Below are 17,739 nucleotides of genomic sequence, written 5' to 3' on the forward strand. Positions count from 1 at the left end.
GAAAGGGGGAAAAAGGAGGTGTTTACATTTTTTTTTAAATCAAATAAAATCACACCAGACACACTCATCAATGGCGGTTTCTGACTAAACACAAATGTTTTTCTTCATTCTCTCTCTCTCTCCCTCTCTTCCTCTATTTTGTTTGAAATAAAATGGGGGCCACCCCATTGTTGTAGTAGCATATAATTCTTCTGCTATTGTTCATTCTTTGTTTGTCGATGTGTGTGTGTGTGTGTTTTTCTTTGTTTGTCTATCTGCGAATAGCAATCACAAATGAATACTACCACCACAACTGTCTATCATTCATTCCACAATTTGGAAATTTTCTTTTTCTTAATTATTCAGTTTATTGAATTCTATTCTGTGAAATATTTGAAAGAATAATTTATTTGTAGTGTGGTGGAATTAAAAGTTTTCATCATCATCATCATCATTATCATTCTTTCCGTTTATTTCACATCGGCATTAGATTTGATAAGAGTAACAGAAAAAAAAACAAACTTGTGTGCAGTAATAATCAAAATATTTGGGAAATTTGACATACTGTGAAAAAAAAACCCAAGAGAAAAAACAATTTTTTTCTTATGTGAATGGCGCCGAAGAAACGTTCAGCCAAATCGGCTAATGATTCGATAAAATCAACGAAAAAAAGTCGTAAACAAAAACAATCATCGAATCTATCATCCGATTCGGATCTAGGTTCAGATAATGAAAATTTCAATAACAATGGTAATAATGATACGACAGTTGAAGAAACTTCAACAGTATCAAGCGATTGGTGTATTAAACCGGATGATCTTGTTGGTCGTCTTATTGTGAGCGGTGGTACCAATTGGGACCTTATTGGTCGAAAAGAAGTACCGAAAAATGCAGCTGCTGCTGGTACTGCTTCGAATGGTTAGCATTTTTGATGATTAATTTTAATAGGAAAAATTCAAATCTAATTTATTAAAGGTCGTAACCTATGGGGACCTCATCAGACTGAATATCGTGTTCGATTAGCTGTTAGCGGTTGTACAGCATGTCATTCCATAATTGTCACTGAAGATGGTAAAGTACTTACATGGGGCCGTAATGATCGTGGTCAATTGGGCCATGGTGATATCATCCGTCGTGATGTTCCTACCGAAGTGGAAGCGCTTAAAGATTATCAGATAGTTGGCGGTGCAGTTGGTCGCGGACATACATTGTTTCTTACATCCAAAGGCCAAGTTTTTGCTTGTGGCGATAATAAAAGTGGTCAACTTGGTATTGGCAATCAGATTCAAACCATATCGGCTCCAACACGGGTTTGTTTGATAATTTTAATGAATATAAATGATTTATCTGATCAATTTCAATTCCAATAGATTGCACATCGTGGCAATCCGATTGTCAAGGTAGCATGCGGTGCCGAATTTTCTTTGATTGTCGATTGTAATGGCAATCTTTTTTCATTTGGATTTCCACAATATGGTCAACTGGGCCATAATACTGAAGCAAAATATTTTGCATCCGGTAACAAATTAGCATATAAATGCGAATATAAACCTCGAAAAGTTTTGCTATTTATTGAAAAAAGTCGCGATGGTCATGTTACTCCAGTTCAAGATGTACGAATTACTGATGTTGCATGTGGAATTAATCATTCACTAGCAGTGGATGATAAACTACGTTGCTTTTCATGGGGTTTCGGTGGCTATGGCCGGCTAGGACATACCGAAACAAAAGATGAAATGATGCCACGTTTAATAAAAACATTCGAAAATATGAGTCGTGGTGTAAAAGGTATATGGTGTGGTGGTACATTTTCCCTTGCATTAGATCAACATAGTCTACTGTATTTTTGGGGCCAATCAAAAACATCCGGCGAAGCGACAATGTATCCGAAAAATGTACAAGATCTCAATGGCTGGAATATTCGATCAGTTGCCTGTGCTAATCGTTCGATTGTATTAACCGCCGATGAAAGTGTTATTAGTTGGGGTCCAAGTCCTACATATGGTGAACTAGCTTATGGTGATACAAAATCCAAATCATCAACAATACCACAAGAAGTAAAACCATTAGAAGGCATTCATATTCATCGTGTTTCAACTGGTTATGGTCATACTCTATTTATGGCACGTGAAGAATCGGAACAGGAAAAAGCGTTGATTAACAAACTACCTAAATGGCCGTAACATTAATTAAATATTTGGGTTGATATGGATTATGTGGTAAATTCGACAACCACATCTTCCTCCATACAAACACACACACACACAGAGATTCATTATCATCGTCATCATCAAATAAGAATTTTTTCAATTTTTGATAAAAATATTACTATTAAAACATTGTATTCGACTGGTATCATTTATTCATTTATTTAAAAAATCATTGAATTTTTTTTGAACATTTTAAAAATATTAAAATGAATAATAATAATAATAATGAATCATAAAATGAATTTTAATTCTTTGACTTTTTTTTGCGAATGCATGTGTGGCTGTATGAGTGCAAAACAAACAAACAAATGGATTTAAAAAGTTTTTCTTTTGTATTTACGTGTAATATAATAATGACATTTTTCGGCATAAAATTAGGCGTTTGCGGTTGTCGGCTCTGGTTGTTGTTGTTCCGAATCTTTAGCCATTGTTTCAGAGTCACCTTCATTGTTGAAGATTTTTGCATCATTTGATGCATTTGTTGTTTGTGCGGCTTTTTTCTTTGCCTCTTTCTGTGTTTAACAACAAAGAAAATAAAATTCAAAAGAAAATTATAAAAAAAATTAAAATTATTCATTTACCTCGCTATCTCTTTTGGCAAATATTTCAAACATATTTTTGTATTTCATTTTTTCTTTTTCCATATGTTCTTTAATACGATTAATGCAATTGATCATCTGGCTTTTTGCTGCCGAATTTTTCGGATCAATTTCCAATAATTTTCCAAAATCTTTTTTAGCCAATTCATATTCTTTTTGGCCATAAAAAGCTTGTCCACGACGAAATAGACCTTTTTCATTTTCTGGATCAATCTCGAGTGCACGGTCACAATTTTTTTGTGCTTCAAAGAAATTTTCCACTTTCAAATAACACATGGCAAGATTTAAATTACCCGCCAATAAAATTTCACGTGCTTTTTCTTTTAGTTCTGGCTCGAAATTCTCCGATTCAGTACCGATCAATTGTAGGACACGTTTATACTGTTTGATAGCCAATTTATATTTAGATTCTTTAAAATATTTCGTTCCCTTTGTTTTGACCAACAATGCCTGTTCGATTCGTTCACTATTTTCCATATCGTCAATTTCTTTAAGATTTTCAAAATTTTTCAGATTTAATTCATATTTCAATTGTTGATAATCGTTTGGAATGCCATATTCTTCATTGCCTTGGCCATCACCCCATACATATTTTGGTTTGACAATTATCTCGCAACGTTCATCTTTTTTCATTTTTCTAACGGCAATTTCAATAGCCGGAACAAGATTCTCTTCTGAACCTTCACCAAGATAGAATGTCACTTGACGTGTTTCAAATACACGATTCTCATATTTGCCAATGTATTCAATGTTACAAGTGGATCCTTCATTCGGTGTCGACCAACCACTTCCATCCTTAATGATACGTCGTAAAACGCCTCCATCGCCTTTTTTCGTTATATCTTCTAATTTCCAATCGAACAATTCAATTTCAAAAATTAACGTAGAATTTGGTGGAATAGTTGGTGGCGAACCACGTTCACCATAAGCCAATGATGGATCAATCTTGAAAGATGCAACTTCACCTCGTTTCATTGTTTTAACAGCAATATCCCATCCTTCAATCACTTCTTTGGCTCCCAATGTAAACACGAATTTTTCATTACGATCACGTGAACTATCGAATTGTGTGCCGTCCAATAATTTACCAACATAATGGACCGAAACTTTATCACCATTACCGGGTTTTTCCCATCCTAAATATCAAAGACAAAAGAAACAGAATAAAATTCAGTACAATTCAATTTAAACGAAAATATTACCATTTCCTTTAGTAATGATTGTCTTCATAAGTTTTCCATCTTTTTGTGGGGAAATATCAGTTTCGACTTGTAAAAGATCCGAATCATTCGAACCAATTGAATCATCAAATGATGATTGGGAATTTTCTATGTTACTCATTCTTTTCGATTTATATAATTTGGTCGCAATGTTAAAGAAAAAAATTAACCAGGAAAATACAACAAAGAAAAAAAGAAGCTGAATGACGCGATGTTAAAATTTTTAAATAAATAATATCGTTTAGATTTTAAATTAAATTAATTTTTTCTATTTAGAATTAATCAATATATTTTAAGTTTTTCTTCTTTTATTTGCTGTCTTTGTTCGAGAAAATTCGCCGAAATACAAAGATCGATGAACAGACTGAAATATCACATTCTCACACTGCGATGTCGAGTTTGTGTGTGTGTGAAAATAAAATGCATGGAACATAAAAAAAATTTAATTGTTATTCCATTTGACCATTCATAAAGATTGTAATCGCAAACATTACCATCTATCGATGATAAATGGATTTATATTTCCGAAATTTATCCATTTACTTCATTCGACATGCTGCTAGCTTCAGGAATTTTTTTTTGTTTGCATACACGCCGGTCTAACTGCTCATATATTAGCGAACCGAATATTCCAAATTGAAAATTGAGTTCTCATTATTGTTCCAAATCATTATCACCGAAAAAAAACTACAAATTCTTTGATTTTTGTCCAATTTTTTTTGTTGTTGTTATTTAAAATGGCTAATACTGCTGCTGCTGTTGTTGTTACTACAGTTGATCCACTTGATCAACTTTATGAACATTATAATAAGCTTGATTCTGCAAAAGAAAACATTAAACAGGTATGATGAGATGATTGAATTTCATTTTGATATTGAAAAAAAAATTTCTTTGTTTGAAAGTATGAATCCAATTACTTGGCCATATTGAATGCTGTACATGGTACTCCGCAGGAAAAACAACTTTGTTCACAATTTATATCGAAATTTTTCGTTCATTTTCCTGATCATTATGAATCGGCAATTGATTCATTACTTGATCTTTGTGAAGATGATGACCCTAATGTAAGAATAATTTTAATGTTGAATAGGTTGCGATTATATTGATTTTGCATTTAGATTCGACGACGTGCTATCAAAGAATTGCCGAATATTTGTCGCGATCGAAAAGAATTCGTTACGAAAATTGCTGATGTTCTTGCACAATTATTGTTGTCAGAAGATCAAATCGAATTAAATATTGTCAATCAGGCACTTATAACATTGGCCAACTATGATATTAAAAGCTTTTTACTCGCATTATTTGGCCAGATTCTTGATGGTGAAGACGAAACACGTGATCGAGTCATTAAATTTTTTGGTACGAAATTCCGAACAATCAAATCGGACTTATTGACCAAAGAAATTGAAGAATTTATTCTGGATAATTGCAAAAAAATTTTAATCGATGTGACCAAAGATGAATTTATTACATTGATGACATTGTTGGCTGGTCTGAAAATTTCTAAAACAGTTCATGGTCATAATAATTTGTTGGCCATTATCAAGGATCAATCTGAATTGAATAATGATTTTATTGTGAGTAGATGCTATCAATTCAAATTAACAAGTTTGACATTTTGAAATTTTTGTTTAGCCTTCTGAACCGGACTCTTTAGATAAATTTCTCATGTGTATTCGTCATGGAATTCCATATTTTTCGGTAATTTGTCTTTAATTATCTGTCACCAAAATGATATTGATATTTTTTTCTGGTATAGCAATTTTCACCATCAACTGAATTTGTTCAATACATTTGTTTAAAGATTCTTCCACATTTGGCACAAATCGAACAACAACAATCCGGTTCGGAACTTGAAGTTCTTCAAGCTCTATCTGAAATTATTTCATTTGTTTCACCGTCGCTTGAAACGAATCAATTTGAACAATGTCAGAATGCCGTTTTTCAGTGTTTACTTGGTTACATACCAAAACCACCAGAAGATTTAAATACATCAGCTACCGATCTTTCATCGACAGATGATTTGCCTAGTACTCAATTTTCACATGTTGAATGTTTACTTTATTCATTACATCAGCTATGTAAATTGAATCCTAAATATTTTGAAGCTGAAAGTAAAGCAAATGAATTCAAAGGATTTCAAACTACGACTTCAGTATTTGGCTAGAGGTAAGTGCTTCATGATGAAAAAATATGATTCTTTTCAATTTAATTAAATATTCATAGGCGTACAAAGCTATGTGAACAAATTGAAAAAGGTAATCTCTGGCTTGAAACCATCTGAATTAAAAACACCGGAAAACAAAATCAAAATGATTGCATTAAAAGCTACATCGAATATCAATTCATTGACCAAAGACTTTTTCAAAATTCCACCATCATATAAAACATCTATACAATTATCATTCAAGAGTTCAAAATCAACGACCACAACATTACCTGCTCCTGCTTCCTTGCCAACTTTAGCATCGGATAAAATTGAAGATAGTGGCGATTCATCTACTGCAGCTACTGCTACGGTTGCCAAAAAACGCCCGCTGATTACTGCACCAGAAGGTTCCGAAAAGACCTCAACAACACCAGCAAAACGTGAACGAAAATTTTACCAGCCACCAGTTGGTAAATTTAATAAAACAACACCCGGATCATTTCGGCCACGATCATCGTTTAGTCGAAATTACAATGCCAATAATCAACGATTTAATCAACGTCGTGGTGGTTTTGGTAATCGTGGTGGAAGAGGCGGTGGCTTCAGACGTTTTTAAATGCTGGTAATAATAAAAAATGAAAAAAAAGAGCATGAAAATTGAAATTTTTTATTACACCTTGATCATTTTTTCTTTCATCAACATTTCCATTTTATATAATATAAATCATCAATCAGTAGAAAACATTTTCAATGAATGTAATTCAATCAAATCGTTTTGTCGATGACAACCACGACGATATTTACGATCCAAATGATGTTGACGTTTTGTACGCATTAATATACGATAATGATCATATTTGTATATGTAATTATAAATGACAATAATGATCATATAGCTAATGGCCATAATTGTTATGATGATTATAGCCAAATCGAATGCAGTTATTTTGCCTATTATAATAATGATATATTTTATAGAGAATGATATTAGTATTCTTTTTTTTGAATGGCTTAAATAAGATAGAATTCTTTTCTAATGAAAATATGATTTTTTTTCATAATGTTATGTAATTAAAATAAAATTTTCTGCTTTTTGATTATCATGAAAATTTCTACTAATTGAATTTAAAAAAAAACTTTTATAATTTACTTACCCAATAAAAATGAATCGAATAAGTATCTGCCAAATAATACATCCTGATGGTAATGATGATTATTTGAATCTGATGATTGACGTTTGCTGTGTATCAATGATGTCTCAGTAAATTTTTGTAGAATATTCATTTTTATTTTTTCAAATTAAAACTGAAAATTCAATTATAATTTTATAATTTTTGATTGATTGCCACAGACAATGATTGATGATGTTATATTCAATTTTGAATGATGAGTTAGCTAAAGAACACGATATTTATTAATCGAATATATTCGATCATCTCATCTATGGATTTGTCTTCAGCGGTAATTAGATATGGCCATATATTATTGACCTTCGATTTTTTATTTCTTGTTTGACCATTATTTTAATGGTTATTTATTTTCTTTTCTTTTTTTTTATTATCATGTTAATGATGTTGATGTGAATAAATTATCGTCCAGGATGATAATCATCGTTTTCAATTGTTATCAGGTAAAATTTTACATAAAATTTTTACCATATCCATCTAACTCCATAAAGATGATCATAATGATCAATTTGTCTAAACAATTGTCCTTGTTGTCGAATGTCAATACGAATCATAAATTGATCAATTTTCCTTTTGTAAAGTTAGTTCTCAAATTTTTCAAGTATCTATTGTATTTGATCAAAATGATTGTTTATCATTATTATTAACCGGTGTGTAAAAATTGTTTGAATTTCAAAAATGTTATTGAATGATAGATCATTAATAGAAATGATTTCTGCCAACATCATGATGAACAATTCGTTTTGTTATAGTGATAGTTTGTATAAACAAATTGTTGCTACACCAAGAACAAAAGTGGAAATAATTTTTTTCTTCTTCACATCTATAAATGCGCATTTCGAATGCCAAAAATACCAAAAAAATTGATATTATATAGAATGTCATTCTGCTATTCTCTTTTATGAAAAGGAACGTTGTTCGTTCATTTGTTTGTCATAGTTATTTTATATTTTGATCCAAATTGGCCAACAACAAAATAACTAAACAAAACAAAAACAAAACTTGAAAATTGAGCCATACACCGTTTGTTGTATGTTTGAAATGAAATTTTTTTTATAGGTAGACCAGGGTTGATTTGTTAAATAATTATTTGGCCATTGGCTTTTGTGTTTTGTGTTTGTGTTGAAAAAAAAATTATTCCTTGTCATTATTTTCCCTTCGAACAACGAATAAAATCTCACACAAACACCAGATATACGATAATGATAATTGTCCCTACGTTTGCTTTGTATAAATCACGAAAAAAGAATTTCCAACTTTTGATTTGTTTTTTTTATTATCATCATTGTTGATTTGACAATACAGGTTTAGCCAACAATTAAACAATAAAAGGTAGTCAACGTATTCAAGTGTTTGATTTGTTATTTTCTCGGTTCGAGTGTATGTGTGTGTGTGTGTGTGTGTGGCCTGATAGATCAAATTATCAGCTAAAGTGTATAAAACATGATTGACAACGAATCATTGAATCATATTTTGTATCGAAAACGATATTGATCACCACCTGTCCAGGAAAAAAATTTGTCTGTCAATTTTCCAAAAAAAAAGTTGTTCAATTTTCTTTTGACGACATATTTTTTCCTTTTTTTTAACTGAATTCAAACAAACAAACGTGTGTCAAAGATTTCTGTCAAAGTTTTCTCTTTTAACATTTTCTAATTATATCGAATTGATCCGGTATTTTGGATTATGATCTTCCTTGTTTCATTTTTAGATTTTTTGTAACATCATCCGATCTTGTTGTTGTTGTGGACTTTTTTCGGATAAAAATTGCTTTGGATTTATTTTTTTCTCATCCATTTCATAGTAATCATTATCGTTACGAACTGTCACCGAGGTTCATGAAAGGTAAGTTTACGTTTTCCATTTACTTTTTTCTGTTGTTGCTGTTGCTGCTGCTTTTTCATCATTTTTCATCATCCTAATCACGCACATGAACAATTTTTCAAATTTTGATGATAACAATAAGAATACAATAATGATAATGATGATCATCTTCATAATTATATGAACACAAGACCAAATGGAAAATTTATTGTCTTGAACAAATCTTAATAGAGAAAAAAGAAAAGAAAATGAAATTTCCTTTCTTATTTTTTTTTGTGCAACTACAATGATTCATCATCCGTAGGACGACGTATTGCATCGACGTTGATAATAATTTTCTATGAAAATTGTCATTTTTATACATATGCTTCGGATGAATGAATGATAATGGTCATGGCATTGTAGAGAATCATTCACTTTGTTTCCTTGTACAATTGTATTGTATTTTCATTTTCATATTATAAAGACGGTTGTTTTTTTATTGTTTAAATTTTCTTCTTTTTATTCGTTCGTTTATTTCAGTTTTTTATTTGTTTTATTTTGAATGAATTAATCAATAAAACAACCGGCGCTATGGAACACATATTGATCGATCCACAATCATCATCATCATCATCAATGAAAAACAGATCAAAACGAAATACAATCATTGAAAATGAATCAAATGAATATTGATAAGATTGAAAATAAAAAAATTGATAATGAAGCAATACATTTTTATTGGAAAAATCTTTCATATAAAACGGTTAAGAATAAAATTCTTGTCAATAATCTAAGTGGTCATCTTCAAAGTGGCTATTTGACCGCAATTCTTGGTCCAAGTGGATCCGGAAAAACAACATTGTTTGAATGTTTAGCCAAACGTCGTATTAAAGGTATGACCGGACAAACATGGGTATCCAGTTCGATCAGGTATATAATTTTCGTTTTAATTTTGTCTATTCGATTTGATTTTTTCCTGATAAATATTTTTTATTACTTAGTGATTTTAAAGAGGTTCGTATCATCTATAATCCTCAAAAAGATTTTCTATTCTCTGTATTATCGATACGTGAAAATCTTAACTATGCTTGTCAATTACAACGATATTGTGGTCGTAATATCGATATACTTAATGATAATACGATGCATGGTGATGTTAAATTATTGGATGCATCAAAATATGATTACCATAAAGTGGAAGAAATTATTGACCAATTAGGCCTTACACAATGTGCCGATGTACGTGTGAGAAATTGCAGTGGTGGCCAGAAGAAACGTCTATCGATAGCATTAGAATTGATATTTTCACCCAATGTATTGTTATTGGATGAACCGACAACTGGATTAGATTCAGTATCATCATTACAGCTTGTACAGCTATTGAAAACGATGGTCAAAAATAATCCAATCATTATTTGTGCTACAATTCATCAACCATCAGCTAAATTATTTTCTTATTTCGATGATCTATATGTTATATCAACTTTTGGTACATGTATCTATCGTGGTCCTGGTAGCCAGGTTTTGGATCATTTTCAAAGTTTTGGACTTAATTGTCCAGTTTTTCATAATATTTCAGATTTCGTTCTTGAAATCGCTAGTGGTCTTCATGGTGATGAGGTATGTTTCATGTTTACGATCTTGTCAATTGATTTAATTTTATATTCGATAGATTATCTATAAACTAACAGATGCTGAAGCATCTAAAGAACTAATTGATCAGAATAAATATCGAGTAAATGTCAATGTTGATCGAGCTCTTTCAAAAGAAATGGCATTTGATCAGATTCAATCATCATGGGCATTGTTTAAACGTTCCTCATTGATATCATATCGTGAACCCTTCAACTATGCCTTACGATCATTTGGCCTATTAATGTTGATGGCTGTACGACTTATATTGAAAAATCGTCAAACAACATTGATCGATAATGAATGTTTTAATTCGACTCGTTTTGCTAAGAAATTCATCGAAATGGGATCTAATCCGGAAAACTATAAAATAACAGCATTTCTTAGCCGCGACATTATATTGTTGATCACTTCCGTAATGTTCACTGTTATCATCAGTTTGGTACCATCACTTATGCTGTTTCCTCTTGAACTATCAGTATTTATCAAAGTAAGATTTATTTTGTGTTTCTTTTTTTCATTCATAATCGATTTGATTTATTCATTGGTATTTTCAAAGGAACATTCAAACAAATGGTACACACGATGGTCATATTATATTGCAAAATCATGTTCGGATATACCAGCAACATTGTTATTTCCATTAATATATGCAGTATTCACATGGTTTCTGGTTGAATCACCACCTGGTATCTGGCGTTTTTTCGTTTACATTGCACTTATCGTTTCTACCAGTTTACTATCTCATAGTTTTGCTATGGTCATATCGATACATTTTATTAACAATACGATTGCTTCATTAATCTGTGGTGCAATGTTATTCGTACCGTTTTTCATATTTAGTGGTTTTGTCATACCGGTCAACAAATTACCATATTACGTGCGGCCATTCACTTATCTATCTGTTTATAAACTTTCGATCGAAGCCGTTTTGATTATATTCTATGGATTCGGTCGATGTAATCCCGATCATACAGCATTAAAATTATCCGATTTTACCGCATATTTTGGCCCTTCAATTATGAATATAACATCCTGTATGGAGGAATTAACATCATTACCACCAGTTCAATACATAATTGATGGCTTTAATAGTGAAATTAAAACAATCAATCAATCAATTATATTGAGCCGTTTTGATTTGAATAATATTGATTTGTTTATTAATTTTGGTTTTATCATCGGATATACAATTATATTACGTGTACTTGCTTATATCATATTAATGTCAAAAAGTATTGCTAAATAATTCATAATTTAGAGATTAAATTCTAAAAACTTTGTTTTTCCAATAATTCAATGTTATTTTCTTATTCTTATTCTTATGATTATTTTTTAACATTATTTATCCATACTTTAAAAAAATAAATGTTTATTAATGTGAACAAACTTTAATGTCTTGAATGGCGGTATCAAGGCAATTCAAATTTCGATACAATCGATTATTGCCTCGTGATTGTATACAATGAGCGACATCCATGCACATTTTTGCGATATACATTTTTAGCAAAGAAAATTTTTAAATTTAAATTTAAAAGATGAAGATTGCCGTTGTCGGATGTCTTCATGGAGAATTGGATATTGTTTATCAGCAAATTGAATCATATGAAAAAAATAATAACACCAGTATTGATTTAGTGCTTATATGTGGTGATGTTCAAACTATTCGTAATGAAAATGATTTCAAATGTTTGGCCGTACCGCCAAAATATCGTCGGCTTGGCGATTTTCATCATTACTATTTTGGAGAAAAATCTATTCCAAAATTAACATTGTTTATTGGTGGTAATCACGAGGCTTCGAATTATCTTCAAACACTACCTTATGGTGGTTGGGTGGCTCCAAACATGTATTATCTTGGCTATTGTTCGGTCATTCGATTTGGACCGCTACGAATCGGCGGAATTTCTGGTATATTCAAACAACATGATGCTAAATTAGGACATTTTGAATGTTTGCCATATGATCAAGGAACAATGCGATCAATATATCATATGCGAGAAATGGAAATCTATAAATTACTTCAATTACCTCGAACAGATAGCAATAAAAAACAATTGCTCGATGTGTTCTTGTCGCATGATTGGCCTATCAACATTCATCAATGCGCAACAGAACGTAATCTAAATAATTTATTAAATCGCAAGCCATTCTTTCGTCAAGGAGATTGAGCAATGTCGTCTCGGTAATCCGTTGCTTCAACCATTAGTTCATCATCTAAAACCGAAATATTGGTTCGCTGCACATTTACATGTTGGATTCAATGTTACTGTATCACATTCGAATTCACAAGATCAAGATTCTAATAAATCGATTTCCGAAATTAAAACCCAATTTCAAGCTTTAGATAAAGTCTTGCCTAGAAAGATATTTCTTACATGTTGAAGATATCAAAATTGACCAAGAAAATAATGCTATCAATGACTCATTCAAGTTAGAATATGATCTAGAATGGTTAGCCGTATTGAAAAAAACCGATCACCTTTGGAAAGGATCACGTGAACAGATAAATGGAATCAATATTTTTAAATGTGCGAATGAAATCCAAATCACTCAGAATGATCTTGATGAAATTACTAAGCTATTTTTAGATGGTGATTTTTCCATACCAAATAATTTTGAACCCTGTAAACCTGTAATGGATCGTACTAATGATTGTGATCCATCACGGCAAATAAACTATTTAAATCCACAGACATCTATCTTTTGTAATAAGCTAGGAATTTGGGATCCCAACCAGATGTTTATAGAACACAAAGCTATTGATGTAAAAAATCCAGATGAAATTAATCTCGATGATAGTGACGATGATGAGGATGATGATTCACGTAAAAAACGTTTAAAATCTGATTTATTTATTATTGATACTAAGGGTACATTTCAGACATAATCAATCAATGTTATTTGTAAATAAAAAACTATAAATAGAATAAATTAATTCAAATATGGTATTTTTTAAAAAATTTTGATGAATTTAATAAATGATAAAGTACGAGCCAAACCTGTCCATGATATATTCATCCTTCATGATGTTGATCATTAATAACACTTCAAATCATATTCAATGCTGAAAAAAGTGTCATTCAATGAAATAGCATGGATATCATTGCGATTGACGTATTTATTCGTAATAGAAAATAAATAGCCTGCCATCCATAGAATCAACTTATATAAAGATTGCATTCGTTTAATTTTTGATTTGTTAACTCTCAAAATCATAAAGCATAGTATCATTTAATATTTTAATAAATTGAACTTAATACGCACTCATCAAAAAAAAATGATGGCTAATTATATCAATGAAAATTTAAACTTATTGAATGATTCTTATCATATTATGATGATGTCATATCACAATCAATCTTGTCGATCATTTTGGTCGGATCTTCGGCAAACAATATTTCATCTAATACCATTGAACAACTATTTTTTTACGGAAATTTTATGTATTTTATTGGGAACCTGGATCTTTTGGAACTTACGTCGTTTATGGTTTGAAAAATTTATTGATAATTTGATTGCAAATAAAATTCTGTTCGTGGAACATCGATATAAATTTGATGAAAATTTCTGGGTTTCTATACATCGCATAATACTATTCCTATTTGCATTGAAAATCGTATCAGAAACAAATGATTACATCAACATCGGAAATCATAATATAAACGTTTCGACACAAGTCAAATTATTTTTCTTGTTTGACATTTGTGAGTATATTCGTGCAACAATCGAATTAGTAGTTGGTGTCAAAAAATATAAAGATAAATGGGTATTCATTTCACATCATATGATCACCATTGGTTTGATAACATTGTCTTATATGACACGACAACATTTAATTGGCGTACTAACCATATACATTCTAGAATCTAGCTCGATTTTTGTATATTCACGTTGTATTTTAAAATTACAATTCGGTTGGATACGAAATTACTTGAGAATGTGGCGGGTGCTATTATTTTTGATATTGTTAATCGTATGGACACCGAATAGATTATATGAATATCCGTTCAATCTGTTACCAAAAGTAGGCCATACAACACGTAATTATTGTCAACTAGAAGCAATGTCCATACTTATTATCCTTTACAGCTTCCTGTATTTCATCTACCTGGTCAATATTTATTGGACATTTTTAATAATCAAAAGTTTATACATCATTTACCAATACGGAATGGAAAATTTTGAAAATCATCGAGATACTGATGTAATGAAAAAATTAAAACAAAATTAAATTTTAAAAAATCATTCATTTATTTGCTTTTTAATTTAAAAAAATCAATTCACTCCGTGTAATTGTTCCTGAACTTTAACCCATTCAGAAAATGGGCCATGATTCGGTTTGTAATAACATGTAACACCATTCGGAATCAATCGGCCATCGGAACGCATCTGTTCATAATCTTTCAGGTCCCATTTGGTGAATCCCCATTTTCGTGAGATGGCAATCTTTTGTCGACCAGGGAACTTGAATTTGGCACGACGAAGTGCTTCGATAACATTCTCTTTATGCTGTTCTTTGGCTCGAACCGATATGATCACTTGGCCAATGTGTACACGAGCGACCGTTCCTAATGGTTTGCCAAATGCACCACGCATACCGGTCTGAAGTCGATCAGCACCGGCACATGATAACATTTTATTAATCCGTAATACATGAAACGGATGAGCACGCATACGAACATGAAAAGCATCTTTACCGCACGTTTTTACCTAATCAAAGAAAAGAAAAAAATTTGTTAGTAACCAATTGCATCTGAGAATAATTTTATGAATAAATTCTTATTCCAAGATGAGAGTATGATCACTATGATAATCTATCAGATTTAATTTCCAGAATGAAATCAAGCACAAAAGCTTTGTCCATTCTAGAACTCAATAATCTGAATGCTTAAATTGATCGTCATTAACTTACCAGGTATTTGTTGGCGCAAATACGAGCAGCTTCCATTGCTTCGCTTGAAATTTGTTCAAATTCCTTCATTCAAAGAAATAATTTAATCAATAGTTGTGAAGATTATTCAGAAATTTTTAAACATACATTTGAAATCAGATGAACGCATAACGGGAATTCATCAACACGTGCTTTTTTACGGCCCAAATCAAAGATACGAATCTTTGCATCTGGGACACCACGACAGAAACGTGATTTTGGATACGGTTTATTCTTACAATACCGATAACTATCATCATCAAATTTTATTATAATTAATTCTTTTAAAATTGTCCAGTTAAAACTTACCAACGAGCTGGTCGGCGGCCCATTTTTACCTGAAAAAAATAAAACTTTATAAAAAAAATCAAATTCTTTCAACACACAACACACGTCGAAAGGAGAGAAACGGAAACCTGCAAACAAGCACGCAAAACAACACACGCGCATACTTTCACCCCTCAAGCTCCCCACGAACCGTTCATACAGTACGGAATGAAAAAACTCATTCATGTTTTGAATCGATCGTGTCTGGCTTTGACCGTTTAATTTTCCTGAATTTTTTCTATTAAAAATCAAAAATGGCAAACAATCTGGAAAGTTATGTGGGAAGTAAGTCATTTAATTAATGATAAATTTAATGCAGTTTTTATTTGTTTCACATGAATATTCTCTCAATAGGAACAGTGTCGGTTATCACAGTAGATGGTCGTCAAATTGTCGTATGTATCATTCTATTTGTAACCTTAGTAATTTACCATTTTTTTATATTTTCAATTTATTTAGGGTACATTGAAAGGATTTGATCAAACAATTAATATAATAATGGAGGAATGTCATGAACGAGTATATAGTGTTTCAGCTGGTGTTGAACAAGTTTTTCTTGGACTTTACATCATTCGTGGTGATAATGTGTATGTGACAATTAATCTAAACTTTATTCCTTTCTTAAAGAAAAAATCCTAATTATGTTTTTATTCATGATTATGATATGATTTAGGGCTGTCGTTGGCGAAATCGATGAAGAATTGGACAAAAAAGTAAACTATTCAATTATACGAGCTGAACCATTGAATCCTGTTGTGCATTGATAAAACTTTTGATGGATTAATCGAAATTTGACATTTATCAATTTTCATAAACACATATAACTTTCTGATGAAAAATTGTTCATCATGTAAATATATATGAAAATCTAAGGATAATAAAGAATTTTATAATTTTAAAAAAATGCAATACTACATCTTTGAATTGCGCAAAATACACATGTTTATTGAAAAATTTGAAACTTGTTTTCATGTTTTAAATTATATTTAAAATGATTTTCTTAAAGCGGATAATATCTGCATCTTTATATCCGTCACATCTGATGCGACAACGAACAGTTTTGGCTAATCTATGGATATTAAATAGTCATCATAAAAGATTGCAATCTAATGAAACTGATCGTAATAATGTTGAAGATAATAGTAAGCCGATCCAATATACAAAAAGTAAAGCTTTTCGTTACAAAGCATATGAAAATTTCAGAGGTAAAACAATTAAATCATTGAATTTTAGAAAAGTATTCAATAATTATTCTTGTTAATCCATATGATAGAAATTGAAGAAGAACCAACAGTACCGTCTTATAATAGCTTAGCTATTCGACTATCTTTCGCTATATTTTTTATCTATTTCATTCTGCTACGTGAACCTAACGATATTGATGATTTATTATCAAGAGATTTGTTTGAAATTGTTCCCGAATTAGAAATACCGATGCTGGAAGCAGATATAAAACGATTGGAACAACAAAGAGTCAATGTGGATGATTTGAAACAAAAATTAAATGAATTAAAACGTTTAGAAAAAGAAAAGAAGCAACAATCGTAGAAATTTTAGAGTTATTTGATTCATATTTATAATATCAATAAATTTGTTTATTAAGTTTGATTCTGAATTTATGAATCAAAATAATTGATTCAGTTTTTTTCGAACTTCATTATGCTATTACATATTTTAAAAATATGTAGTGACGGTGA

General features: G+C 30.9%; 10 protein-coding genes across 10 annotated transcripts; 7 read left to right on the forward strand and 3 right to left on the reverse strand.

Moving 5' to 3' along the window:
* Positions 1-320: 320 nt before the first annotated feature.
* On the forward strand, positions 321-2,341 carry LOC113797941 (protein RCC2 homolog). The gene is made up of 3 exons (XM_027348414.2): positions 321-897; positions 955-1,289; positions 1,350-2,341. Exons 1-3 carry the CDS (start codon positions 591-593, stop codon positions 2,160-2,162), a joined length of 1,455 nt encoding a protein of 484 aa, XP_027204215.1. The 5' UTR covers positions 321-590; the 3' UTR covers positions 2,163-2,341.
* A 74-nt stretch (positions 2,342-2,415) lies between these two features.
* Positions 2,416-4,415, reverse strand: LOC113797946 (peptidyl-prolyl cis-trans isomerase FKBP4-like). The gene is made up of 3 exons (XM_027348418.2): positions 3,991-4,415; positions 2,771-3,924; positions 2,416-2,701 (listed from the first exon to the last, which is right to left on the reverse strand). The coding sequence occupies exons 1-3, from the start codon at positions 4,127-4,129 to the stop codon at positions 2,564-2,566; spliced, it is 1,431 nt and encodes a 476-aa protein (XP_027204219.2). The 5' UTR covers positions 4,130-4,415; the 3' UTR covers positions 2,416-2,563.
* A 175-nt stretch (positions 4,416-4,590) lies between these two features.
* On the forward strand, positions 4,591-6,827 carry cass (apoptosis inhibitor cassowary). The gene is given in 7 exon segments (XM_027348393.2): positions 4,591-4,850; positions 4,911-5,072; positions 5,127-5,585; positions 5,644-5,709; positions 5,768-6,135; positions 6,137-6,177; positions 6,235-6,827. Coding segments are annotated over 7 exon segments (1,740 nt in total). The 5' UTR covers positions 4,591-4,745; the 3' UTR covers positions 6,774-6,827.
* Positions 6,809-8,253, reverse strand: LOC113798032 (uncharacterized). The gene is made up of 2 exons (XM_027348510.2): positions 7,312-8,253; positions 6,809-7,108 (listed from the first exon to the last, which is right to left on the reverse strand). The coding sequence occupies exons 1-2, from the start codon at positions 7,439-7,441 to the stop codon at positions 6,885-6,887; spliced, it is 354 nt and encodes a 117-aa protein (XP_027204311.2). The 5' UTR covers positions 7,442-8,253; the 3' UTR covers positions 6,809-6,884.
* Positions 8,254-8,277: 24 nt separating this feature from the next.
* On the forward strand, positions 8,278-12,157 carry LOC113797899 (ATP-binding cassette sub-family G member 1-like). Its single transcript, XM_075825243.1, has 5 exons — positions 8,278-9,189; positions 9,691-10,080; positions 10,152-10,770; positions 10,823-11,272; positions 11,342-12,157. Exons 2-5 carry the CDS (start codon positions 9,824-9,826, stop codon positions 12,029-12,031), a joined length of 2,016 nt encoding a protein of 671 aa, XP_075681358.1. The 5' UTR covers positions 8,278-9,189; positions 9,691-9,823; the 3' UTR covers positions 12,032-12,157.
* Positions 12,158-12,225: 68 nt separating this feature from the next.
* ldbr (lariat debranching enzyme) lies at positions 12,226-13,745 on the forward strand. The gene is given in 3 exon segments (XM_027348427.2): positions 12,226-12,941; positions 12,943-13,140; positions 13,142-13,745. Coding segments are annotated over 3 exon segments (1,350 nt in total). The 5' UTR covers positions 12,226-12,320; the 3' UTR covers positions 13,673-13,745.
* Positions 13,746-13,852: 107 nt separating this feature from the next.
* Positions 13,853-16,115, forward strand: LOC113797984 (uncharacterized). Its single transcript, XM_027348458.2, has one exon. It carries the CDS (start codon positions 14,063-14,065, stop codon positions 15,014-15,016), a length of 954 nt encoding a protein of 317 aa, XP_027204259.2. The 5' UTR covers positions 13,853-14,062; the 3' UTR covers positions 15,017-16,115.
* RpL10 (ribosomal protein L10) lies at positions 15,013-16,165 on the reverse strand. Its single transcript, XM_027348520.2, has 4 exons — positions 16,025-16,165; positions 15,824-15,965; positions 15,698-15,760; positions 15,013-15,495 (listed from the first exon to the last, which is right to left on the reverse strand). Exons 1-4 carry the CDS (start codon positions 16,045-16,047, stop codon positions 15,061-15,063), a joined length of 663 nt encoding a protein of 220 aa, XP_027204321.1. The 5' UTR covers positions 16,048-16,165; the 3' UTR covers positions 15,013-15,060.
* Positions 16,153-16,946, forward strand: LOC113798037 (U6 snRNA-associated Sm-like protein LSm8). The gene is made up of 4 exons (XM_027348515.2): positions 16,153-16,327; positions 16,397-16,437; positions 16,502-16,629; positions 16,716-16,946. The coding sequence occupies exons 1-4, from the start codon at positions 16,297-16,299 to the stop codon at positions 16,804-16,806; spliced, it is 291 nt and encodes a 96-aa protein (XP_027204316.1). The 5' UTR covers positions 16,153-16,296; the 3' UTR covers positions 16,807-16,946.
* On the forward strand, positions 16,934-17,650 carry LOC113798022 (uncharacterized). Its single transcript, XM_027348500.2, has 2 exons — positions 16,934-17,247; positions 17,316-17,650. Exons 1-2 carry the CDS (start codon positions 17,034-17,036, stop codon positions 17,588-17,590), a joined length of 489 nt encoding a protein of 162 aa, XP_027204301.1. The 5' UTR covers positions 16,934-17,033; the 3' UTR covers positions 17,591-17,650.
* The last annotated feature ends 89 nt before the right edge of the window (positions 17,651-17,739 follow it).

The sequence above is a fragment of the Dermatophagoides pteronyssinus genome, unplaced genomic scaffold (genome assembly GCF_027571235.1).
Source record: "Dermatophagoides pteronyssinus isolate colony J.1.1.1.1 unplaced genomic scaffold, Derpt_VIB-CSIC_2022.12 sq0003, whole genome shotgun sequence".
Classification (NCBI taxonomy): domain Eukaryota; kingdom Metazoa; phylum Arthropoda; class Arachnida; order Sarcoptiformes; family Pyroglyphidae; genus Dermatophagoides; species Dermatophagoides pteronyssinus.